Source organism: Lolium perenne, chromosome 1, assembly GCF_019359855.2.
Source record: "Lolium perenne isolate Kyuss_39 chromosome 1, Kyuss_2.0, whole genome shotgun sequence".
NCBI classification, from domain to species: Eukaryota; Viridiplantae; Streptophyta; class Magnoliopsida; order Poales; family Poaceae; genus Lolium; species Lolium perenne.
In genome coordinates this window covers 40769500-40797471 of record NC_067244.2, presented here as the reverse complement: position 1 = coordinate 40797471, position 27972 = coordinate 40769500, and the positions used below count along the sequence as shown (strand labels likewise).

Here is a 27972-nt window from a genome sequence, read left to right as displayed (position 1 = left end):
GGGCTTCAAAATGCTAGCAGGTGTTATACGAAGCAAGCTGCTGCGATAAAGAAGCTGACCTCGCAATCGAAGGTGTGTGCTTCTTGTTGTGCTATGCCACTAATTTTTCTCGTGTGGTGATAAGATATATTCTTTTAATACTTCAATGGCTAATTGCTTCCAGCGCTATGGTGTTGTTCCCTGTTATCTTTTATTGTCCCAAGAACCATCATGCAAGTTGTTTCGTGCAGGCAAGATTGATGTGGATATTTCCTTTGGGAACATGGAGCTGCCCATAACAAAGTGGGTGGAATCACTCGCCTCAAGGAAACAATATGAGGTATTGATTATATGCCGCTATCTGTTGATTATTAGATTCTCATTATTTACTATCTAGGCCAGTGTAGCCTTGTCTTGACTTGGATTGAATGACAATAGAAGGAGTACCAGTTAGGACCAATCATTTACACATAGATGTATGTGTACATGGGTGTAATAGCTGAATTAATATGCCTTTTCTGAATTGTGGATGCAGTAGTTCACGCCAATGAATATTGCATTGCAGTTCTATTCACTTCTAATGCATCTATTATTCCTAGAAAAAAAAATCTAAACCAATTTCGTTGTCCTAAAATAACTAGATTTACTATAACAAGAAACGTCTGTATTTATTTGTTAAACTGAAATTCGTCTTTGCGAATGGCGGATACATTTTCTCATTTGCCAATGTTCCATCTAGATTTTTTTGGAGTTTCAAAGATCACAGTTGGCCATATGGACTACTAAGGATGCTCAACTGGTGTTAGATAATGTTTCAGTGGGATATATGTTTACGGTCAATAGCACTGCTACATTATATGTTGGTTATATGAAAGGTAATTTTGTATTTAGATCACAAACATATTGCTAGAACAACTTTCATGCGTGAAAAACTTATCTATTCATTTATCTTTTGTAGATTGAAGCTGCTTGCAACACACACCCAACTGTTGATGTATTATAAATTTTGTATCCTTCTGGAGGTCATGTGTTAAGTCTTCCTTTTTTGCTTCTCAGGTCATGTGTTAAGCTACTTTTTATATTTTGGTTCCAACAAGCTTGCGCCCAGTCATGGTTGATCCACTAAATCATATCAGATGTGAGATGCCAATTACTAATAATTATGAACTTCAGTGTTTAGATAGGACACAGATTTAGTATTGTCGAAACTGCTTCTTTTTTCTTGATGTGACAGAATACATGTCGAGTGTTGGCTTTAAAAGTATTTGGCCATGAGATACTTGTTTTTTCTGGAACAACATTCAGTCATCTACTCTGCAAGTATACTTATTTCACTTGTAAATGACGTTTTCTTTTTGTAGAAAAATGATTTGATTACAGAGTACCAACTCACTCTGTGACTTATATTCTTGCGTACCTGAACTGCGCATTTTAGCCCTCACATACAATATCTCCATTTTATTGCACTGTAAACTGAAGTGCATGTATTGCATTTTCAATTACTTGATTCATTCACAAAATATGAAAGTCGGATCTGTGCTGCACAGTTTATTCAGCAGCTAGAAAGTATGAAAGTCTCTGATATGTGTTGCACACTTCATTCAGCATCTCATGGCAATAGTCTCACCTCTTTGATCTTTGTGAACTAAGTCACTACCTGAAGATTCCGAAGTTGAGATTATGTGCATCAACATATAATCATGTATCTTTTTTGTTCCAGATTTCTTGGTTAGGAGTGCAGATTCTTACTATTTAGGACATTACATTTATGTCCTATATTTAGAGGATGAAAACTCTTCAGTTATTGACAGAGCTATACTTGAGTGACACGCCTGGAGTCTGGAGATGCCACAATCAGTGTTTCTTTCCATAGACAAGTGAAGGCCGGATCATTTGCCTTACAGGTATCTTATAGAGTTATGTGGCAATGGATATCTTCATTTTGTTTAGTAACTATAAAGAGCTTTTAGTGTGTGCCAGCAGACTCGTAAAACCATTTTAATTTTTCTACATATTTATGGTTATATGACCATGAATACTTTCTTGCCTATGTTTATAGTCTGAAGAGTTGCAGCCATCAACTTGATTAGTAGTATGTGTATTTTAACAGTGCATATATACTTAAGTAATAGTTTATTGGAGCCTTGCATGATTTCATACAGGTTTCTAAAACCTTGTATTTTAACAGTGCATATATACTTAAGTATTAGTAATACCTACTCTGTTTATCAAATACGTACAAGCTTTTCACATAGTCTGAAGAGTTGCCGCGACCCGTGGGGTCTAGCCGAGCGCCTCAGCTCCCCTCCGTCGATCTCTCTGTACATGGATCACGGCCTTAAGATTGTTGTATGGAACGTGCGGGGTCTCAATGCGCGCACGCGCCGCTTAGCCATCCGGTCGTTGATAGACACCACTGGCGCATCTATCATCTGCTTCCAGGAAACCAAACTGAACTTGATCCGTACTCCTGACATTCTTGATATTCTAGGATCAGAATTTGATGATTATACCTACTTGCCCGCGATCGGCACTCGTGGATGCATCCTTCTGGCTTGGAAGAGCAGGGCCGTGACTATCACGGACCCCAACTTTACCACCAACACCATCACTGCGAAGGTCTCCACCGCCGCTGGCACACCGTGGTGGCTCTCGGTAGTTTATGGGCCCCAGGACGACTTGGACAAACTTGCCTTTCTCCAGGAGCTACGCGACATCCGTGCGGACTGCGCCGGTCCATGGATGATTTGCGGGGACTTCAACCTCATATACCGCGAGGAAGACAAGAATAATGGCAACCTAAATCGCCGGATGATGGGAAAGTTTCGGCGCCTTCTCAATGATCTGGCTTTGAAGGAGGTTTACCTCATCGGGCGACGGTACATGTGGTCTAATGAGCAATCGCCTCCCACGCTGGTGCACCTCGATCGCGTCCTATGCACGACAGACTGGGAAGAAGCCCATGGCGAGTGTCATCTGCGTTGCTTGGCGTCTGTCGTTTCGGATCACAGCCCTCTTCTGCTCGATTGCTCTCCCATGCCTGCAGCACACCAGCGGTTCAACTTTGAAGAGTACTGGCTACGGTTGGACGGATTCCACGAAACGGTCACGGAGGCCTGGAACTCTGTGCACGACGCCGACCCTTTCCGCCGCATCCTGTTGCGCATGCAGGCCACGGCACGGAAGCTTACGAGCTGGAGTGCCCGTTCCGTTGGCAGCGTAAGGGACAAGATGGCCATCTCCCGCGAGCTCATCTCGAGATTCGACAAGGCCCAGGAGGATAGGCTCCTAACACCCCAGGAAGCATGGTTCCGCAAGCAACTAAAGCTAACCTACCTTGGTTTGGCATCCCTTGAGCGCACCATCGCTCGGCAAAGAGCCCGCATCGCCAATCTCAAAGATGGAGATGCGAATACCTCCTTCTTCCACAGGCAATGCACTTATAGGCGGCAAAAAAACCGGATCTTTAGCCTGACCAACGGTGACCGCGTGCTGACGGACCACGCTGATATGGCGGAGGCTGCCTTCTCCCACTTTGACGCGCTGCTTGGCACTGCCGTCGAGCGCGAGCACACCCTGGACCTCTCGCAGCTCATACAGCCATGTGACCTGCAGGACCTGGACGGGCCATTCAGCGCCGACGAGATCTGGGGCGCCGTCAAGAGGCTACCGGCGCGGAAAGCGCCTGGACCCGATGGGTTCACCGCTGAGTTTGTTCGTGCATGCTGGAGCACGGTCAAACAAGACCTGGTGGATGCTTTCCAGCAGCTCTACGAGATGCGTGGTCGTGGCTTCGCCTGCCTCAACCAGGCGCTGCTCACACTGCTGCCGAAGCACGCGGACGCAAGCCAACTGGGAGACTACCGCCCCATTAGCCTCATTCACTTGGTGGCCAAGTTATTCGCTAAGGTGCTCTCCCTGCGGCTCGCCCCAAAGCTAACTGACATGGTGAGCCGAAGCCAGAATGCTTTCATCGCCGGGAGAAGCCTCCACGACAATTTTGTCTTGGTCAAGCAAACCGCGAGACTTCTCCACCAGTTGGGCAAACCGAGGGTTCTGCTGAAACTTGACCTGGCCAAGGCGTTCAATTCCATATCTTGGCCATTTCTGTTTGAGGTCCTTCGCCAATATGGGTTCGGCCAGAGGTTCCTGGAATGGATCGCCATCCTGCTTTCCTCAGCTAGCACCCGAGTCCTCATCAACGGCGAGCCTGGACCTCCAATCTGGCATAGGCGTGGGCTGCGCCAAGGCGACCCCCTGTCTCCGCAGTTATTTGTGCTCGCCGTGGATGTGCTTGGACGTTTGATTACACGCGCCACCAACCTGGGAGTCCTACAGCAGCTGCACCACTCAAGGGTAATCCCGGCCATCTCCCTCTACGCCGACGACGTGATGATTTTCTGCCATCTAACTCCCAGTGATGTAGAGGCCATCAAAGGGATCCTACGGGTGTTCAGCATCGCATCAGGTCTACGGGTCAACTATACAAAAAGCTCGGCCACTTTGATCCGGTGCGACAGCGAGACTGCTGCACCCATCATTGCATAGCTCGGCTGCCCGATCGTCGACCTGCCTATCAAATACCTTGGCATTCCCCTTACAATCAGAAGGCCAACTGCTGCACAACTCCAACCTGTCGTCGATCGCATCGCGGGGCAGCTGCCGGCTTGGAAGGCCAAACTCATGAACAAAGCCGGCCGCCTCGTCTTTGTTAAGGCAGTTCTTGGTGCCATCCCCCTACACCAGCTCTTGGTCTATGCACCACCAAAGAAGTCCCTCAAACAGATCGCCAAAATTCAGAGAGGCTTCATGTGGGCTGGACGTGCAGAAGTCAACGGAGGGCATTGCCATGTTAATTGGAACCGCGTATGCCGCCCTATCTCCCTCGGAGGCTTGGGAGTCCAAGATCTTGAACGGGCTGGCTTGGCACTTCGCCTAAGGTGGCTCTGGTACACCAGGACGGACAGTAGCAGGGCTTGGAGTGGTCTAGACTTACAGTTCTCGCTCGACGAACAGGCCCTCTTCTTTGCCTCGACCTACATGGAGGTCGGGAATGGCAGCAAAGCCCTCTTTTGGGAGGATCGCTGGATCCAAGGTAAAGCGGTCCGCGAGCTGGCGCCTCAGTTATACAGCTGCGTCCCCAAGCGACGACGCAAGACCACCACCGTCGCTGCTGGCCTAAACGGCAACAGCTGGGCTAGAGACATTCAGGGTGTCCTTGGCATCACCGAGATTGGGCAATATCTACAGCTATGGCTGAACATTCAGAGCACCGCTCTTTCTGACGAGCCGGACCAGCTTATTTGGAGGTGGACTAACGATGGAAGCTACTCTGCCCGTTCCGCATATCTGGCAACCTTCCATGGATCGGTAGCTTGCCACTCTTGGAAGCTGATTTGGAAGACTTGGGCACCGCCGCGCGTGAAATTCTTCCATTGGCTCGCCAACCTGGATAGGTGCTGGACAGCGGACCGCCTTGCAAGACACGGCTTGCAACACCACACACGCTGCCCTCTATGTGACCAGGCGCCAGAAACCATGCACCACCTCATGCTAGAGTGCCCTTTCGCCAAAACCACCTGGCATGAAGTTCTCGCCTGGCTCAGGATGACAGCAAGAGCACCCAATGGCGAGGACACCCTCATGGATTGGTGGGTGCAAGCCAAACAGCAAACCCCCAAGCTGATGCGCAAGGGACTCGCCTCTGCAGCGCTACTCACCCCCTGGATGCTTTGGAAACACCGCAATGACTGCATCTTCCAAGGAAGCCAGCCCTCTGTCCAAACCCTTGTCTCCATGATCAAGGACGAGGCCAACCTGTGGGCTAGAGCAGGCGCAAAAGGGCTTAGAGTAGTCTTGCCATCCACCTGGGATGTGCACTAAGTTAGCCTACACCTCGTTGTATCTCGCCTCCTAGGAGGTTGTAAATCATATTCTACCTTTTCAATGAAATGAAACGCAAAGGTCCTTTGCGTTTTCTCAAAAAAAAAGCTTTTCACATAAAACAAGCATGAGAGCTGAAGTCACTAGGATCATTAGAGGTCAACAACTTCCTAGGATATGCAGCACATGTAAGTATGTCTTGCATGTTAGTGTTCACATCTGAAGAACTCATATCAGGATTTCGTGTCTGACTTCTAAGCTGAATCATAGAGCCTGTTATATGGTTGTTTAAAGTGACCTTAGATAGACAATGATGTACAACTTACTCCTGTGAATAGCTTCATTATTTTATCTAAATATCTGAATATGCTTCTAAGCTAGATACTTAATTCACTTGGTGCTACCATTTCCTTTCCAATGCATTACCCGAACAATATTTAGCACAAAACTTGTTTCATAGCTTACAGATATAAATACTTTCTACGTACCGTGATATAACTTATATGTGATATGGTTAGTGTAGTTCAATCAAATAGTGCCTGCAATAATATATAGCAAGACAGTTAGAATGTCAGAATGGTATCTTTATCCGAAGTCTCAATCATATTTGGAATTTGCAAACAAATCCAATCAGCTAACCTCAGTATTTTACACAACCTTTTTGAGTATTACTATAGTTCCCATGGCATGGTTGTTTATGTGAACCTTGCTTCTAAACAAGAATACTGCAGATTGCATGGACCATTAAATTGTTTATGGATCTCTTATTACAGAAGCACCCTGGAAGAGCTAATATGCAAGGTAGGTTTCCCAAATTGATTCACATCCTTTTGAATAAAATCATTGCGGAGAACTACCACATAAAGTGCATATTGGATCTTCAGTGATATTACGCTTATAGAGGTTAGTCTGAACTCCCAGAGATTGTGTGGCCACCTTCCAGGAGAAAACATTTATCTTCTTCCGGATGTTTGCCTTTCTAAAAATGTGAAAATTGCTTGGCAGTTTGATGAAACCTCTGAAATTATTTACCTTTTGATATCCTTAAATTACACATGCCTTTTCTTGTGCATGAAGATAAATCTTTTTCCCTTCACTATTTATGGGGTTTTTTTTGCCTTAGGGGAAAATATACATTTGATAATGTTTTCCTGCCACCTTTTTATAGTTTAAAGCAGAGATATATATATATGAGCCATACTTTTTTTATTTAAATCAGCTCTGATATTTTCCTTGCTTGCGTTGATTCCTTCATATGGTTGAGCATGTTAAATTATCATGACAAGGATGCCTTTCTACTGTGCCGCTTTCTTCTAGATTAGGCTTCGCCTATCATTCTCAATGCCAAATATGTATAGTTTGTTAGAAATTTTCAACCATTTTGTATTGAAAGGCACCCGCAGTACACATGTTATTTCACCATGAAACGGATAGTCGATCTTGTAGTGGCTAACCATGTGTAAAATATATTCTTATGTTAAGAATTGCTCATACAGTGGAATTGTAACCCTACTAGAGCCCACTATTCTTGCAATTTTTATGTCATTTATAAGTTAATACCTGGTCTCTCCACTCTTAAACAAGTTCAGATGTTCAGTTCACGATGCAAAATCTTTTGTTACCATTATTTAATCATCAAGCTCTACTCTAAACTTTACAGTAGTCTAGATACAATTCACTTTGTTGTGTCTACTAATTTTTGCATATTCTTCTTTAGGTCCTGGTGAAATACTGGATAGAGGCGGGAGCGAGTAACAGATCCATTGTCTCGGATGGAGGATGGCCACAGGCCTATTAGATGTATCTGAAGGCCGTCGAACGCGGAATTGCAGTGGTCCTTGCATCGGTGATGGAGAGGCAGGGGAGCGACCGGTCTCCGCTCGGGGCTTCTCGAGAGAGGGGTGGAGCTCGGTAAAGTCGGTGATATCGAGAGAGCAAGGAGGCGGTTGGCTTACATCGTTCATGTTCCTTGGGTTTCTGGAAACAAAGTGTTAGGAGAGTGATGAGCCCCTTTTGTATGTTTGACAGAAGGCTACGATCTAGGGTTGTCTCTAGATATTTATGAATATCAAAGTATTTTTTTGGATTAATTAGAAAAGTAGTATTCCTTGTACTTGTGTTTGCAACATCTATATTTGTGAGACAATAATACATCTAAAAGAAAAGAGGTTGTTGACGGTTATGACGGCCCAGAACGCAGGCGTGGGACTCGCCGCGGAAGAGTAACAAGAAGATCTAGAATTTGGAACCACGTAGATGCTCTATAGTATTATGTTATAGTACATTATGATATCGGAATTTGTTTTGAATTTTACAAATTATATATGTGCATTGGGAAATAAAATTTGAGAACCCGTGGCAACGCACGGGCATTTGTACTAGTTGTTCTATACAAGTTTTAAGAAAAAAAGTATTTCACACTTGTGATTGAAAATTCATAGAATCGCATTATTTATTTTCCTTTCTCTTTCAAACTATTTTTTTGTAAGCAATAATTACTCTTCGGGACAAAAAAGAGAGAGTAAACAATAGCTTGTTTTACAGGCCCAGATGTACTGCGGACTGGAAAGCCTAAAATGAACCGTACGAGTTAGTGAGGCGCCAGTAGCAAGACCCGTTGCTTCTCGCGACTGCCACACACCGCCTCGATGGTCGATCGGGTGCTTAGACACCGACCAGTTGCTTCTCGCGCCTGCGCCGCACCGCATCCATGTTCGATTGGGTGCTTACTTAGATGCCCTACCACCTTCCTTTGGATTTCTCCTAGGTCAGTGTGCCTCCACCTCGTTTCTTCGAGCCCTCCTTCTAGCGTTTTTTTCCTATATTATTTCAAACATGTGATGAATTTTTTTTTATAATAATAGCTTCATGTATTTTTTTTCTCAATCTGACATTTCGTTAGCAATAATTGTTTTGCATGTTCTAGCCCATTTTTTCCTATATTATTTCAAACATGTGATGATTTCTTTTATAATAATAGCTTCATGTATTTTTTTTCTCAATCTGACATTTCGTTAGCAATAACTGTTTCGCATGTTCTAGCCCATTATTGTTCTATACAAGTTTTAAGAAAAAAAGTATTTCACACTTGTGATTGAAAATTCATAGAATCGCATTATTTATTTTCCTTTCTCTTTCAAACTATTTTTTTGTAAGCAATAATTGCTCTTCGGTCAAGCCGGCAATCTTGCCCATGGGTCCGGGCGCCCATGGGCACCCGACCCGAATGGGTAGGGTATGGATCGACTATTTCGCCCATTGGTCATGCCCATGGGTAACCCGATTAGCTATGGGTAGAGCATGGGCATAAGTTTGTGCCCGTGGGTAACCCGATGGGTCGCCCGATTAGTCTTTATTTGATGTAAATACACTTGATACCACACACAAAAGCAAACACTTGGTTGCTAGGTAGCAAGACACTAGACTTAAACGTCTATTAAGTTTATTTTGTGCCAAAGCTAGTTCTTAGTTCCTACCGTCCCCTCCCATGTAAAATACGACATGGCTTCCACGCCTTTCACTAGCACGGTGCCTCACTAGCTCCTGAAGTGATGGTGCTATTTGATGGGTTGTCTACAGACCCGATGGGTACCCGATTGGGTCGGGTGACCCGATGGGTGTGGGCATGGGTATGCGCTTAGACCCATGGGCAGGGTCGTGGGCACGGACCTCGCCCGTATGTTAAATGGGCATGGGTCTGGGAGAGGTCGACCCGGTCAAACCCGACCCGATTGCCAGCCTTACTCTTCGGGGAAAAAAGAGAGAGAGTAAACAATAGCTTGTTTTACAGGCCCAGATGTACTGCGGACTGGAAAGCCTAAAATGAACCGTACGAGTTAGTGAGGCGCCAGTAGCAAGACCCGTTGCTTCTCGCGACTGCCACACACCGCCTCGATGGTCGATCGGGTGCTTAGACACCGACCAGTTGCTTCTCGCGCATGCGACGCACCGCATCCATGTTCGATTGGGTGCTTACTTAGACGCCCTACCACCTTCCTTTGGATTTCTCCTAGGTCAGTGTGCCTCCACCTCGTTTCTTTGTAGTAACGGCGAGTGAGAAATCGGAGGGAAAAACCTTAGTAGTTCTCAACTAAACTGTTTACACGGCCAAGAGACCTAGCTAACCGCTGGTGCATGCGGTGTCATCCTAGCTGATTTATTGCGAGTGATGCCATTGTTTTTTTTTATCAAGAACATTGTGCCAATTTGGCAGAGTATGACAATTTTGTTAGAATAGACAAACTGTATACGTACCGTATACGTATAGGACTCTTGTAATTGTACCCATATATAATGAGAAGAACCCTACCCGACGAGGCACGTCGGGACGCACACATCTTACGATTCTTTTAAGTTTTTGTAGCCAAATGGAGTGGCCCGTATTCCGGACTACAGTTGTTTAAAAGTTGTAGTTTAGACTGAGTTGCTTAGAACAGAATTACATTTCGAAGCAGAAATTCTTGGATACTTTAGAGAACATAATTGTGTCTTATTTCTTTTTCTTGTAAGAGCTGATTTCAGATAATATATGACATTAACCCTTTTTTATAAGAAAAAAAAATGCGCGTCCAAATGGTTCTCCACCTACCTCTGTAACACACGAAAGGTCTATATAGAATGGAAAGGGGGGCTAACCCAGTTTCAAATCTTTTTTTTTAAGTTAGTAGTTCTGAAGAAGCTATATTGTAGACACACCTTCTCTACTGGCATTTATAGCTCACACTTTCCACCGTTTTTTTTCTCCCTCGAGGCTAGTGTTTTTCTTTCTCTACTGGAGTACAAAAGTTGCATTGTGAATTGTTTACAGCTGTTGCCTTGTGTTTCTTGCTTCACGTTTGAAACTGCCTCATGTAAGAAACTGTCTCGTCTCAAAATGATAAAAGAATAGAAGTCGTGGCCAACTTTTAATTAATGTAGCAGATCCATTTCAAATCGATCAATACAAAGTATTGTATGACAAGACAGCCAAATGAATCGCCACCTCTTCCTCAAAGAGGTACCGGAAAGTGCAGAATGGAACCAAGTGCGAAAATAACAGCACACAGTTCAAGTCCCAGGCGAAAGCACACAATTCAATCCATGATTATAAGTAGATTTAGAGCCGACTCAACACCGAGTAAACGAGAAAGGCGCAGAATCCTTGCAGATTATTCCGATCAATGCTTTTTGTATATGATCAAAAAGATTAATAGTGTACAGCCAAGACAATCATGGCTAATAATGATACTTGAATTCTGGGAAAAATAATGGGCATTAATTTGGTTCAAGAAAGGAAACTTGGTGTGAAAGAATTCCATTCCTTGAGATCGAAGATGTAGTCGTCGATCTACGACTTTGACGGGTCGGTGAAGAAGTTGTTGATGGCGGGCATGATCTCGGAAGACTTGCCGTCGATGAACCTCCTGAAGGGGTGGCGGGAGTAGCGGCGGCCCTCGTCGTGGTTGTCGAGGATCCCGGCCGCCCTGTTCTCCTTGGTGACCCTGACTTCAGGGTTGGTGGTGATGTTACGCACGAGCTGCATGACGCAGATCCCGACGGCGACGCCGGTGGCGGCGAAGATCGGGTAGGCCTACATACGAACCGAGGGGAGATGATTAATTAAAAACAACGGAAAGCACATCATATTTTTTTGCATCGATCTCCTGAGTGCTGTATATGTACAAATTAAGGATGACTAGATCTAGGTCGATGAGAAACAATCCGAGAGAGAGAAGCAGGATGTATGGTTAATTACCTCGGGCCGGAGCCACCTTGTCTTCCAGGCGCTGGACGCAGCCGCCGCCATTGCTTGATCGGTGTGTGTCTTCCTACACGGCAGGGTCCGGCGATCTGCGATGGGAGAACTAGCAAAGAACGCAAAGATTGCTTGTTGGGCGAAGCCGGCGGGGTTTTATACCGAGGAGCTGGAAAGAGGGGGTAGGCGGCGCGTTCTGGTTGACGGTGGGTAGGGTTTGAAAGTGGGGGGAGAGTTTTCTAATCAGGCGGAGACGCGCATGTGGTTGGCTGGGCTGGCACGATTCCAGGATGGCGATCCGCTACTTTTCACATGCCGAAGAAAATTCTGATTCTAGACCAGCACGCCGCCGACGCGAAAAGCCAGCTTTGCCGATGCGGCTGGCAAAACAAGACTTGGCGACTTGGCAAAGGGCCAGCTTTTTTTTTTTTTTTTTTTAATCAAAAAAAAAAAGCTTGGTTCCTTCCTGAATCGTGAGGTTTTCATTGGACGCGTACATTGGACGGCCCCTTCTTTCTTGAGTTGGGTGGTGACTGGTGACACAAGTGGTGTGAGGTCGGACGACCTTTGCGATGCTCACCAAGCTAGCCTCTCTTTTTTAGAAAGTTATATTTTGCCTCTAGCTATTTGATGTTGGACGGTACAAATTGGTGACTCTTTGGGCGGTGAGCAAAACAAAGGTATTATAATAGACCTTCCAAATCATGAGGGTATAAAGGGCTAGCATGAAAATACAATATCATCAACTGTCCAACTTGCTCTGTTGCTTAGCAACCTGATCAGCTTTCATAAAGAAGAGATCGATCCATGACAATTTCGGCTTTTCTTTGTCAAAAGATTTATAAAGGAAGCTTCTTGTAATAAATCTCCCTTTGCTCTTGCTCAAACATGGTTTCACTAAAGCTTTTTATTCTATTCATTGGGAGTATCTGATGGAAGCCCTTCGTGCCTTTGGTTTTGGAGAAAAAACGGAGAAATATCATCCTCCTTATGTTGTCTTTTGCCACTTTTCGCATCCTTCTCAATGGTGGTTCACGCCAGGCTTTCTCTCATCGCCGAGCCATCCGACATGGAGATCCCCGAGCACCCATGCTCTTCATCCTTGCCCTTGAACCCCTGCATAGAATCCTTATGTGTGCCACTGCAAATGGTCTTCTGTCCGCCATCTCATGGCGTGCGGAAAGAATGCGAGTGAGTTTCTACGCTGATGATGCAGCTTTGTTTCTAAACCCTACGAAGAGTGAAGTGTCAAATGTTTTTGAGCTGCTGGAGCTTTTTCGACAAAACTTTCTGGACCGTGGGTCAACCTCAATAAATGTACAGCTTAGAGCATCTCTATTAGAGTCCGTAAATACGTGAACTGAAAACTCGGAGTTGTGTTTACGGATCGGAAAAACCTTATCACAGAGTAGAATCCACAAAACAAAAACTGAAAAACTGAATTTGAAATATCGCGGGAAAATTGGTCGATGATCATATATATATAGATGGATTTGATGCTCCGATTGACCATCAAAAGTTACATAATTCGTTAAATTAAACCTAAATTACTTAGTACACCGGCGGGCGCTACTAATTGAACCAAAATGCGGCCTAAATAATGGCCTATGCGCGCGGCGGTGCCGGTGGTGGCGGAGCGTCTCGGCGGCAGACGGCGTCGACGCTGGCGTCTAGGAGCTTCACTCCTCCTCGGTGTCAAGCTCGACTATTTCGAGCTTGACGCGGCGGACGCGCTCCTTGACATAGGCATCCCCAATGGGCCTACCGAAGATGGTACCCGGGGTTTACTGAAGGCCCACAAATCGAAGCTGTAAACTTGTGTATTACGAATCCCTCGGCTCCGCCTCCTATATAAGGGGGAGTCGAGGGACAAAGAGAAGATCGATTCATTGTTTCACGCAACCCTAGTTTTCACATCGTCGAGCACTTTTCGGCTAAAACTTTCGAGATCTACTTGCCCTCTACTTCCGACTAAAACCCTAGTCTACAATCTGTAGGCATTGATAAGTTAATCCCTTGTCACTCCTCCCGGCGGGCCGCCTCGTACTCGCACACTTGGCGGACGGCGTCGCCTCCTCCCGGCGGAAGCGAGCGCGGGCCTCCGACGCGGAGATGGCCTTCGTCTGCGCGAGCACGGCGTCCTCCTCGTCGGAGCCGTGGACGTAGTCGCCCACCGAGAAGGTGGGCGACCGTGCAGGGACAAGCTCGTCGTCGTCGGACCTATCGGCAATGGGGGGGGCGCGGTTGGCGTACCTCGCCTTCGTCCACCAGCGGGCGCTGCGCTTGCGCCCGCCCTACGACCAGTTCCACTTCCACCGTTCCGCGTCGGTGCGGAACACGGGGGGACGCGACGGCGAGTCCCCGCTGCCCAATCCAGCGTCGCGGCCTGCTGAGCCGCCACGAGAGTCCATCGCGCCGCTTAGGAGGGTAGGGGTGGTTGCGGCCTGCTCGATTGCTCGCCGCAATACATGTGAGATGGCAGCGGAGGGAGTGGAAGCGGCGGAGGGGAGTAGGGTTTGAAAACCGAACTCCCCTCCGCGGCCCCTTTTAATATGGGGCGATCGCCTAGTTTCTCGTGGGCCCGAACTCGTTATATGGGCCAAACCGTGAGTTCGAGCTCCGTTCTGGCCCAGTTTCGGCCCGAACACGTATTACCGTTGGAGTTTTTCAGTTTCTGCCACTTTTACGGGCTCTGCTAGAGATGCTCTTACCAATTAAGACAACTTTCATGATATGGGGCTAAGAGCATCTCCAAGCCGCGTCCCCCAAAGCTGTAGGATAACGTTGCATAGAAAACAAAAAATTTCCTACCGCGAACACGCAATCCAAGCCAAGATGCAATCTAGAAGACGGTAGCAACGAGGGGGTATCGAGTCTCACCCTTGAAGAGATTCCAAAGCCTACAAGAGGAGGCTCTTGTTGCTGCGGTAGACGTTCACTTGCCGCTTGCAAAAGCGCGTAGAAGATCTTGATCACGATCGGTTCCGGCGCCACGAACGGGCAGCACCTCCGTACTCGGTCACACGTTCGGTTGTTGATGAAGACGACGTCCACCTCCCGTTCCAGCGGGCAGCGGAAGTAGTAGCTCCTGTTGAATCCGACAGCACGACGGCGTGGTGTCGGTGGCGGTGGAGAACTCCGGCGGAGCTTCGCTAAAGCTACGCGGGAGATATGGAGGAGAGGGGGGCGGCTAGGGTTTGGGAGGGGGTGGCCGGCCTCAAGGGGGTGCGGCCAACTTGTGGCTTTTGTGTGGCCGGCCCCCTCCCCTATGCCCCTCATTATATAGGTGGAACCCCAAGTGTTGGTATCCAAGTCTTCGAATAAGACCCGAACCAAAAACCTTCCATATGGAGGGGAAACCTAGCCAAGCTAGGACTCCCACTTGAGGTGGGAGTTCCACCTCCCATATGGGGGGGGTGGCCGGCCCCCTAAGGGGGAGTCCACTTGGGACTCCTCCCCCACTAGGGTTGGCCGGCCATGGAGGTGGAGTCCCATGTGGACTCCACCTTCCTTGGTGGTTTCTTCCGGACTTTTCTAGAACCTTCTAGAACCTTCCATAGAACCTTCCGCGACATTTTAATTCACATAAAATGACATCCTATATATGAATCTTATTCTCCGGACCATTCCGGAACTCCTCGTGATGTCCGGGATCTCATCCGGGACTCCGAACAAATATTCGAACTCCATTCCATATTCAATTTCTACCATTTCAACATCCAACTTTAAGTGTGTCACCCTACGGTTCGTGAACTATGCGGACATGGTTGAGTACTCACTCCGACCAATAACCAATAGCGGGATCCTGAGATCCATAATGGCTCCCACATATTCAACGATGACTTTAGTGATCGAATGAACCATTCACATACAATACCAATTCCCTTTGTCACACGATATTTTACTTGTCCGAGGTTTGATCTTCGGTATCACTCTATACCTTGTTCAACCTCGTCTCCTGACAAGTACTCTTTACTCGTACCGTGGTATGTGGTCTCTTATGAACTCATTCATATGCTTGCAAGACATTAGACGACATTCCACCGAGAGGGCCCAGAGTATATCTATTCGTCATCGGGATGGACAAATCCCACTGTTGATCCATATGCCTCAACTCATACTTTCTGGATACTTAATCCCACCTTTATAGCCACCCATTTACGCAGTGGTGTTTGGTGTAATCAAAGTACCTTTCCGGTATAAGTGATTTACATGATCTCATGGTCATAAGGACTAGGTAACTATGTATCGAAAGCTTATAGCAAATAACTTAATGATTTAGATCTTATGCTACGCTTAATTGGGTGTATCCATTACATCATTCATACAATGATATAACCTTGTTATTAATAACATCCAATGTTCATGATTATGAAACTAATCATCCATTAATCAACAAGCTAGTTTAAGAGGCATACTAGGGACTTCTTTGTTGTCTACATATCACACATGTACTAATGTTTCGGTTAATACAATTATAGAATGATATATAAACATTTATCATAAACATAAAGATATAAATAATAACCACTTTATTATTGCCTCTAGGGCATATCTCCTTCAGTCTCCCACTTGCACTAGAGTCAATAATCTAGATTACATTGTAATATACCTAACACCCATGGCATTCTGGTGTTGGTCATGCTTTGCCCTAGGGAGAGCTTTAGTCAACGGATCTGACATGCTCAGAAACGTATGTATTTTGTAATTCATTTACGTCTCAACGCATCACTCATTTTCAAATGAGTCGGCATTAAATATGTTTGGTCTTCTGGTGGAACCTTAATTCCGCGGTCTGAAATATGTCACTAATATTGTCACACACAATATAGCTTCAAAGTTCTGACTCTGTCGGAACTCCACCAAGTTCTCAAAGAACCTCTTGACTTAACATCCTTTGTCATTGTCAAAACAATGACATACTCTGCCTTCTTTTGTAGAATCCGTCACAATATTTAGAACTCTTCTAAATCTAGCATAGACAACTTCCAACTCATTGTGCTACTTTTAAACAACACTCAGTCCAATTTGAGATTGAAATTATATTTTATATGTGACAAAACAAATATCGGTGTAATCACCTTACAGCGATTTGTTTGTCATTTCTCCATACAAAACTATATATATATCCTTGGTTCTTCTAAAGTACTCAAGGATATTCTTACTGTCGTTCAATGATCATCTCATGAATCATTCAGGTATATGCTCATAACATTTTAGAGCACAAGATATCTGATTTTGTACATATTATTCGTGATCTAAAATCACTCATGTGTTTTTACTCATCGAGTGTCAGATACACTCAAGTCTTGTTAAACCTTCACATGACAAGAACATTTTCTTAATATTTCTATATTGAACTACTTCAATATCCATCCTATGTACTTTGACTTAAACTTATTTATGTGTTTCAATCTATCTTCATAGATCTTGACACTAAATTTGTTTCAGTCCATATCCTTTCATTGAAGTTAATTCTCAATGAAACCTTTTTAATCAAGTATATAATTACATCATTTATAACCAACTATATGTCACCTACATAAAGTATTATAAATGTGTCTTAGCGCTCCCACTTAATTTCTTGCAAATGCAAGCCTCTTCATCGTCTCTGATGAAATCAAAAACTCTTTGACTATTTCATCTAGTGAAGATTCCAACTCCGTGATACTTACTTCATCCAATTGAAGTTCGTATACCTATCTAGTATTCCACGGACCAGCAAAACTCTTGGTTGTATCTTGTATACACCTTTAATACACACTTCTGATAAGTAATGTATTTTGCCATCCTACTAGCATATCTCATAAAATAAATATGTAGTGATTACTAGAATAATCCACATAGACTATAAGCATTGCTACGGAAGATCTAATCTTATCATAGTCAACTCTTTGAACTTTGTCGTAAACTACTTTTCGACAAGTTGAGCTTCTTTAAGGATATTTCATCCAAGTCTATAGATCCATTTACTTTCAAAACGTATTCATCTATTATGGATTTCATGGCGCATGGCCATTTTAACGGAGTCAGGGCCCATCATAACTTCTTTGTTTGTAGTTGGTTTATCATTGTTCAAAATCAATCCTTTGTCCACAAATCATTTATTTGATCACAAAGTAAACCATACCTACAAGGTTCAATATGTACTTCGATCTCCATGGCTAAAACACTATGTAGTCATGGGAGCTATGATCGATGTAGCCGCTTCCGGAACCAATTCCGATGCTGTGCTACTCTGATCATTATGCTCAGGTTCATAAACCTTATCAAGTTCTATTGTCCTCCCACTCAAATACTTCACTAGAAACAATTTCTCAGAAATAAGAAACATTGACAAACACTTTTGTCTTTGTCTCGTGGGAAGAATTCCCAATTAAATCTCTGGGATAACCAACAAAGACATTCATCCGATTTTGGTTGTAAACTTTTAGACCAAAATAGAAAAACCTATTAGGGTTTATACCCATACCATAACTTGTATGGTGTCATTTCAACGGATCATGATGATGCTCTATTCAGTGTAAAAGCGGTAGTCACTAAAGCATAATCAACAAAAATATAATGGCGTCATAATATTTTATCTCATCATTAATCCAACAAGGTTTGGATACATCTCTCGGATACTATATCATCATTATGATACTCCAAGAAATGTGAGTTGTAGAACAATTTCATGACTCTCTTAGATGTTCGCTAAAACCCGTAATTCAAATATTTTCACCATGATCCAATCATAGATATTTGATTTTTTTTTATTACGATGATTTCCACTTCATGCTGAAATTTATTTGAATCCATTCAAATATTTCAAACTTCTTCCTTATTGAATATATCCACATATATACTCAATTCATTGTTGAAAGTTTTCATGAAGTAGAAGAATCTCCCGCACACAACTATGCCCAGTGAACCACATATATCATTATGTATGTTTTCACTAAGTTAGTTGCCCGTTCAACTCTTGGCCTATGAACGGTATTTCAGTCATTACTTTTTAGAAAAGATTTTGCAAGCGCCAAACGATTCAAAAAATCAAATGACTCCAAAAATCCATTTGCATGGAGTTCCTTCATGCGTTCCTTTCTAACATGACCTAAATGGTGGTTCCACAAATAAGTGGAATTCAAATTATTTGCCTTACGGCATTTTAGCGTCAGTGTTATGTATGTGTGTTTCACCATTAAGATTTATAATAACTTATCCATCGTACATGGAGTAATGTCATAATTTAAACAACTCATTGTTTTCATTTGACCAGAGCAAAATAACAATTATTAAGTTCTTTATTATAAATTCTAAGGGCTAGATAGAATGCTAACGACGAACATAATAACACTTTATTTTGTTCCAGACGTGCATTCCTATCATATTCCTTGTCAGTCACTTAGGCCATTGTATTCTTGTATTGCGTTGTTTTGTATGACACTTCATACCAACCAATATAGTACTAATACCCAAGAATTTCATAGTGTGACCTAACTAGGAATACAACCATAACATGTATATCATTTATATACACCTGAGCTAGACTTTCTAGTCTTTTCTTTCTTTTTGCCAAAATATCTTTTGCAGTTTCTCTTTTAGCTTTCCTCATTATTCAGAAAAACACTTCAACATCAATAACTTCTAGGTTTGTTGGTCAAATACCAATAACCTTGAGGTTCTTACTTTGAAGTTGATCATCATATGACAAGTGTTCCGGATTTCACTATTAGTAACCTTGTAATATGATGAACAATTTCACTCATAAATTTATCCATTGTATCATGATGACTTTCTGAGACCATGTCTGTACATGCTAGGCTCATAAAGTTTTAACCTTGGTATTTGCATGTGCAAATCTAGCTTGCACCCGTTGTATGCACACGTAGAATCTATCACACCCGATCATCACGTGATGCTTCGAAACGACGAGTCTTAGCAACGGTGCATATTAAGGATGGTCACTTCATGGATATGTGAATATCGTTAGTGCCCCAATAGTTGGAGGATTGTGACGCCTTGCGTCTTCAACCTTCGTACATTCCCATAAAACTTATGAGTTCATGTAGTCTCACCAAAATATATTCTATCATCTTGCAATAAGGTCTTAGATATCACTTATATCTCATACCTTGATTATTTCTGAAAACTAAATTTTCAGCTCCTTACTTTTCAAACAAATTTGAACTTCAAGTTTCACGGAGACAAGATAACTTTAGGTACTAATTGAAACCATAGCTCTTTGAATCAACAATGTGAGGTTTACGAAAAGTTTGCAATAGGACTTAATTAATTCTTGATTCTTTAACAATACGGTACCAATCCGTAAAGTTTCTTATCAGATTTTAACAGTATTTCTATCTCAATAACAAGACTAGCGCATGGTAGAAAACGGATGCCAATACTACAAAATTAATTCAAAATACTACTCAGACTATGTTTATGATAATTAGTTCATGTTTTAATCTAATTACTAATGAACTCCCACTTAATACAACATCCCTCATAGTTGTTAAGTGGTACACGATCCAAATCCACTACACCAAAACCGATCATCACGTGAGATGATGTAGCTTCAATGGTGAACATCAACATGTTGATCATATCATCCATATGACTCGTGTTCAACCTTTCGGTTTCCGTTGTTCCGAGGCCATGTCTGTACATGCTAGGCTCGTCAAGCAAACCCAAGTATTCCGCGTGTGCAACATGGCTTACACCCGTTGTATGTGAACGTTGAGTCTATCACATCCGATCATCACGAGATGCTTTGAAACGATGAACTGTTACAACGGTGCATACGAGGGGAGAACACTTTATTATCTTGATATTAATGTAGGGATCATCTTATAATGCTACCGTCGCGATCTAAGCAAAATAAGATGCATAAAGGATTAACATCACATGCAGTTCATATGTGATATGATATGGCCCTTTTGTCTTTGCGCTTTTGATCTTCATCTCCAAAGCACGGACATGATCTCCATCATCTTCGGGCATGATCTCCATCATCGTCGGCGTAGCGTCAAGGTCCATGGCGCCGTCTTCATGGCTGTTCACCTCATGTAGCAACTATTACAACTACTTTGAAATACTACTCAACATGAAATTTAAAGACAACCATAAGGCTCCTGCCGGTTGCCACAATACAATAATGATCATCTCATACATATTCATCATCACATTATGGCCATATCACATCACCAAACCCTGCAAAAACAAGTTAGACGTCTCTAATTTGGTTTGCATATTTTACGTCATTTTGGGTTTTCGAGAGAGATCTAATCTACCTACGAACATGAACCACAACGTTGATACTAGTGTTTTCAATAGAAGAGTAAATTGAATCTTCACTATAGTAGGAGAGACAGACACCCGCAAAGCCTCTTATGCAATACAAGTTGCATGTCGAACGAGGAACAAGTCTCATGAACGCGGTCATGTAAAGTTAGTCCGAGCCGCTTCATCCCACTATGCCACAAAGATGCAAAGTACTCAAACTAAAGATAACAAGAGCATCAACGCCCACAAAACCATTGTGTTCTACTCGTGCAACCATCTATGCATAGACACGGCTCTGATACCACTATAGGATAACGTTGCATAGAAAACAAAAATTTTCCTACCGCGAACACGCAATCCAAGCCAAGATGCAATCTAGAAGACGGTAGCAACGAGGGGGTATCGAGTCTCACCCTTAAAGAGATTCCAAAGCCTACAAGAGGAGGCTATTGTTGCTGCGGTAGACGTTCACTTGCCGCTTGCAAAAGCGCGTAGAAGATTTTGATCACGATCGGTTCCGGCGCCACGAACGGGCAGCACCTCCGTACTCGGTCACACGTTCGGTTGTTGATGAAGACGACGTCCACCTCCTGTTCCAGCGGGCAGCGGAAGTAGTAGCTCCTGTTGAATCCGACAGCACGACGGCGTGGTGTCGGTGGCGGTGGAGAACTCCGGCGGAGCTTCGCTAAAGCTACGCGGGAGATATGGAGGAGAGGGGGGCGGCTAGGGTTTGGGAGGGGGTGGCCGGCATCAAGGGGGTGCGGCCAACTTGTGGCTTTTGTGTGGCCGGCCCCCTCCCCTATGCCCCTCATTATATAGGTGGAACCCCAAGTGTTGGTATCCAAGTCTTCGAATAAGACCCGAACCAAAAACCTTCCATATGGAGGGGAAACCTAGCCAAACTAGGACTCCCACTTGAGGTGGGAGTTCCACCTCCCATATGGGGGGGTGGCCGTCCCCCTAAGGGGTAGTCCACTTGGGACTCCTCCCCCACTAGGGTTGGCCGGCCATGGAGGTGGAGTCCCATGTGGACTCCACCTTCCTTGGTGGTTTCTTCCGGACTTTTCTAGAACCTTCCATAGAACCTTCCGCGACATTTTAATTCACATAAAATGACATCCTATATATGAATCTTATTCTCCGGACCATTCCGGAACTCCTCGTGATGTCCGGGATCTCATCCGGGACTCCGAACAAATATTCGAACTCCATTCCATATTCAATTTCTACCATTTCAACATCCAACTTTAAGTGTGTCACCCTACGGTTCATGAACTATGCGGACATGGTTGAGTACTCACTCCGACCAATAACCAATAGCGGGATCTGGAGATCCATAATGGCTCCCACATATTCAACGATGACTTTAGTGATCGAATGAACCATTCACATACAATACCAATTCCCTTTGTCACACGATATTTTACTTGTCCGAGGTTTGATCTTCGGTATCACTCTATACCTTGTTCAACCTCGTCTCCTGACAAGTACTCTTTACTCGTACCGTGGTATGTGGTCTCTTATGAACTCATTCATATGCTTGCAAGACATTAGACGACATTCCACCGAGAGGGCCCAGAGTATATCTATCCGTCATCGGGATGGACAAATCCCATTGTTGACCCATATGCCTCAACTCATACTTTCTGGATACTTAATCCCACCTTTATAGCCACCCATTTACGCAGTGGTGTTTGGTGTAATCAAAGTACCTTTCCGGTATAAGTGATTTACATGATCTCATGGTCATAAGGACTAGGTAACTATGTATCGAAAGCTTATAGCAAATAACTTAATGACGAGATCTTATGCTACGCTTAATTGGGTGTATCCATTACATCATTCATACAATGATATAACCTTGTTATTAATAACATCCAATGTTCATGATTATGAAACTAATCATCCATTAATCAACAAGCTAGTTTAAGAGGCATACTAGGGACTTCTTTGTTGTCTACATATCACACATGTACTAATGTTTCGGTTAATACAATTATAGAATGATATATAAACATTTATCATAAACATAAAGATATAAATAATAACCACTTTATTATTGCCTCTAGGGCATATCTCCTTCAGTCTCCCACTTGCACTAGAGTCAATAATCTAGATTACATTGTAATATACCTAACACCCATGGCATTCTGGTGTTGGTCATGCTTTGCCCTAGGGAGAGCTTTAGTCAACGGATCTGACATGCTCAGAAACGTATGTATTTTGTAATTCATTTACGTCTCAACGCATCACTCATTTTCAAATGAGTCGGCATTAAATATGTTTGGTCTTCTGGTGGAACCTTAATTCCGCGGTCTGAAATATGTCACTAATATTGTCACACACAATATAGCTTCAAAGTTCTGACTGCTGGAACTCCACCAAGTTCTCAAAGAACCTCTTGACTTAACATCCTTTGTCATTGTCAAAACAATGACATACTCTGCCTTCTTTTGTAGAATCCGTCACAATATTTAGAACTCTTCTAAATCTAGCATAGACAACTTCCAACTCATTGTGCTACTTTTAAACAACACTCAGTCCAATTTGAGATTGAAATTATATTTTATATGTGACAAAACAAATATCGGTGTAATCACCTTACAGCGATTTGTTCGTCATTTCTCCATACAAAACTATATATATATCCTTGGTTCTTCTAAAGTACTCAAGGATATTCTTACTGTCGTTCAATGATCATCTCATGAATCATTCAGGTATATGCTCATAACATTTTAGAGCACAAGATATCTGATTTTGTACATATTATTCGTGATCTAAAATCACTCATGTGTTTTTACTCATCGAGTGTCAGATACACTCAAGTCTTGTTAAACCTTCACATGACAAGAACATTTTCTTAATATTTCTATATTGAACTACTTCAATATCCATCCTATGTACTTTGACTTAAACTTATTTATGTGTTTCAATCTATCTTCATAGATCTTGACACTAAATTTGTTTCAGTCCATATCCTTTCATTGAAGTTAATTCTCAATGAAACCTTTTTAATCAAGTATATAATTACATCATTTATAACCAACTATATGTCACCTACGTAAAGTATTATAAATGTGTCTTAGCGCTCCCACTTAATTTCTTGCAAATGCAAGCCTCTTCATCGTCTCTGATGAAATCAAAAACTCTTTGACTATTTCATCTAGTGAAGATTCCAACTCCGTGATACTTACTTCATCCAATTGAAGTTCGTATACCTATCTAGTATTCTACGGACCAGCAAAACTCTTGGTTGTATCTTGTATACACCTTTAATACACACTTCTGATAAGTAATGTATTTTGCCATCCTACTAGCATATCTCATAAAATAAATATGTAGTGATTACTAGAATAATCCACATAGACTATAAGCATTGCTACGGAAGATCTAATCTTATCATAGTCAACTCTTTGAACTTTGTCGTAAACTACTTTTCGACAAGTTGAGCTTCTTTAAGGATATTTCATCCAAGTCTATAGATCCATTTACTTTCAAAAAGTATTCATCTATTATGGATTTCATGGCGCATGGCCATTTTAACGGAGTCAGGGCCCATCATAACTTCTTTGTTTGTAGTTGGTTTATCATTGTTCAAAATCAATCCTTTGTCCACAAATCATTTATTTGATCACAAAGTAAACCATACCTACAAGGTTCAATATGTACTTCGATCTCCATGGCTAAAACACTATGTAGTCATGGGAGCTATGATCGATGTAGCCGCTTCCGGAACCAATTCCGATGCTGTGCTACTCTGATCATTATGCTCAGGTTCATAAACCTTATCAAGTTCTATTGTCCTCCCACTCAAATACTTCACTAGAAACAATTTCTCAGAAATAAGAAACATTGACAAACACTTTTATCTTTGTCTCGTGGGAAGAATTCCCAATTAAATCTCTGGGATAACCAACAAAGACATTCATCCGATTTTGGTTGTAAACTTTTAGACCAAAATAGAAAAACCTATTAGGGTTTATACCCATACCATAACTTGTATGGTGTCATTTCAACGGATCATGATGATGCTCTATTCAGTGTAAAAGCGGTAGTCACTAAAGCATAATCAACAAAAATATAATGGCGTCATAATATTTTATCTCATCATTAATCCAACAAGGTTTGGATACATCTCTCGGATACTATATCATCATTATGATACTCCAAGAAATGTGAGTTGTAGAACAATTTCATGACTCTCTTAGATGTTCGCTAAAACTCGTAATTCAAATATTTTCACCATGATCCAATCATAGATATTTGATTTTTTTTTATTACGATGATTTCCACTTCATGCTGAAATTTATTTGAATCCATTCAAATATTTCAAACTTCTTCCTTATTGAATATATCCACATATATACTCAATTCATTGTTGAAAGTTTTCATGAAGTAGAAGAATCTCCCGCACACAACTATGCCCAGTGAACCACATATATCATTATGTATGTTTTCACTAAGTTAGTTGCCCGTTCAACTCTTGGCCTATGAACGGTATTTCAGTCATTACTTTTTAGAAAAGATTTTGCAAGCGCCAAACGATTCAAAAAATCAAATGACTCCAAAAATCCATTTGCATGGAGTTCCTTCATGCGTTCCTTTCTAACATGACCTAAATGGCGGTTCCACAAATAAGTGGAATTCAAATTATTTGCCTTACGGCATTTTAGCGTCAGTGTTATGTATGTGTGTTTCACCATTAAGATTTATAATAACTTATCCATCGTACATGGAGTAATGTCATAATTTAAACAACTCATTGTTTTCATTTGACCAGAGCAAAATAACAATTATTAAGTTCTTTATTATAAATTCTAAGGGCTAGATAGAATGCTAACGACGAACATAATAACACTTTATTTTGTTCCAGACGTGCATTCCTATCATATTCCTTGTCAGTCACTTAGGCCATTGTATTCTTGTATTGCGTTGTTTTGTATGACACTTCATACCAACCAATATAGTACTAATACCCAAGAATTTCATAGTGTGACCTAACTAGGAATACAACCATAACATGTATATCATTTATATACACCTGAGCTAGACTTTCTAGTCTTTTCTTTCTTTTTGCCAAAATATCTTTTGCAGTTTCTCTTTTAGCTTTCCTCATTATTCAGAAAAACACTTCAACATCAATAACTTCTAGGTTTGTTGGTCAAATACCAATAACCTTGAGGTTCTTACTTTGAAGTTGATCATCATATGACAAGTGTTCCGGATTTCACTATTAGTAACCTTGTAATATGATGAACAATTTCACTCATAAATTTATCCATTGTATCATGATGACTTTCTGAGACCATGTCTGTACATGCTAGGCTCATAAAGTTTTAACCTTGGTATTTGCATGTGCAAATCTAGCTTGCACCCGTTGTATGCACACGTAGAATCTATCACACCCGATCATCACGTGATGCTTCGAAACGACGAGTCTTAGCAACGGTGCATATTAAGGATGGTCACTTCATGGATATGTGAATATCGTTAGTGCCCCAATAGTTGGAGGATTGTGACGCCTTGCGTCTTCAACCTTCGTACATTCCCATAAAACTTATGAGTTCATGTAGTCTCACCAAAATATATTCTATCATCTTGCAATAAGGTCTTAGATATCACTTATATCTCATACCTTGATTATTTCTGAAAACTAAATTTTCAGCTCCTTACTTTTCAAACAAATTTGAACTTCAAGTTTCACGGAGACAAGATAACTTTAGGTACTAATTGAAACCATAGCTCTTTGAATCAACAATGTGAGGTTTACTAAAAGTTTGCAATAGGACTTAATTAATTCTTGATTCTTTAACAATACGGTACCAATCCGTAAAGTTTCTTATCAGATTTTAACAGTATTTCTATCTCAATAACAAGACTAGCGCATGGTAGAAAACGGATGCCAATACTACAAAATTAATTCAAAATACTACTCAGACTATGTTTATGATAATTAGTTCATGTTTTAATCTAATTACTAATGAACTCCCACTTAATACAACATCCCTCATAGTTGTTAAGTGGTACACGATCCAAATCCACTACACCAAAACCGATCATCACGTGAGATGATGTAGCTTCAATGGTGAACATCAACATGTTGATCATATCATCCATATGACTCGTGTTCAACCTTTCGGTTTCCGTTGTTCCGAGGCCATGTCTGTACATGCTAGGCTCGTCAAGCAAACCCAAGTATTCCGCGTGTGCAACATGGCTTACACCCGTTGTATGTGAACGTTGAGTCTATCACATCCGATCATCACGAGATGCTTCGAAACGACGAACTGTTACAACGGTGCATACGAGGGGAGAACACTTTATTATCTTGATATTAATGTGAGGGGTCATCTTATAATGCTACCGTCGCGATCTAAGCAAAATAAGATGCATAAAGGATTAACATCACATGCAGTTCATATGTGATATGATATGGCCCTTTTGTCTTTGCGCTTTTGATCTTCATCTCCAAAGCACGGACATGATCTCCATCATCTTCGGGCATGATCTCCATCATCGTCGGCGTAGCGTCAAGGTCCATGGCGCCGTCTTCATGGTTATTCACCTCATGTAGCAACTATTACAACTACTTTGAAATACTACTCAACATGAAATTTAAAGACAACCATAAGGCTCCTGCCGGTTGCCACAATACAATAATGATCATCTCATACATATTCATCATCACATTATGGCCATATCACATCACCAAACCCTGCAAAAACAAGTTAGACGTCTCTAATTTGGTTTGCATATTTTACGTCGTTTTGGGTTTTCGAGAGAGATCTAATCTACCTACGAACATGAACCACAACGTTGATACTAGTGTTTTCAATAGAAGAGTAAATTGAATCTTCACTATAGTAGGAGAGACAGACACCCGCAAAGCCTCTTATGCAATACAAGTTGCATGTTGAACGAGGAACAAGTCTCATGAACGCGGTCATGTAAAGTTAGTCCGAGCCGCTTCATCCCACTATGCCACAAAGATGCAAAGTACTCAAACTAAAGATAACAAGAGCATCAACGCCCACAAAACCATTGTGTTCTACTCGTGCAACCATCTATGCATAGACACGGCTCTGATACCACTGTAGGATAACGTTGCA

At 42.4% G+C, this 27972-nt stretch overlaps 1 protein-coding gene across 1 annotated transcript; it reads right to left on the bottom strand.

Annotated features, from left to right (window-relative positions):
* Positions 1 to 10979: 10979 nt before the first annotated feature.
* On the bottom strand, positions 10980 to 11811 carry LOC127347501 (uncharacterized). The gene is made up of 2 exons (XM_051373683.2): positions 11597 to 11811; positions 10980 to 11431 (listed from the first exon to the last, which is right to left on the bottom strand). Exons 1-2 carry the CDS (start codon positions 11645 to 11647, stop codon positions 11189 to 11191), a joined length of 294 nt encoding a protein of 97 aa, XP_051229643.1. The 5' UTR covers positions 11648 to 11811; the 3' UTR covers positions 10980 to 11188.
* Positions 11812 to 27972: the final 16161 nt, after the last annotated feature.

What these genes read in the sequence shown, in the direction of transcription:
- LOC127347501 (XM_051373683.2), bottom strand. Translation starts at nt 11,647, where the DNA reads ATGGCGGCGGCTGCGTCCAGCGCCTGGAAGACAAGGTGGCTCCGGCCC. An exon ending in CAAGGTGGCTCCGGCCCGAG is followed by an intron (nt 11,432 to 11,596) that starts GTAATTAACCAT and finishes GTTCGTATGTAG; the next exon opens with GCCTACCCGATCTTCGCCGC.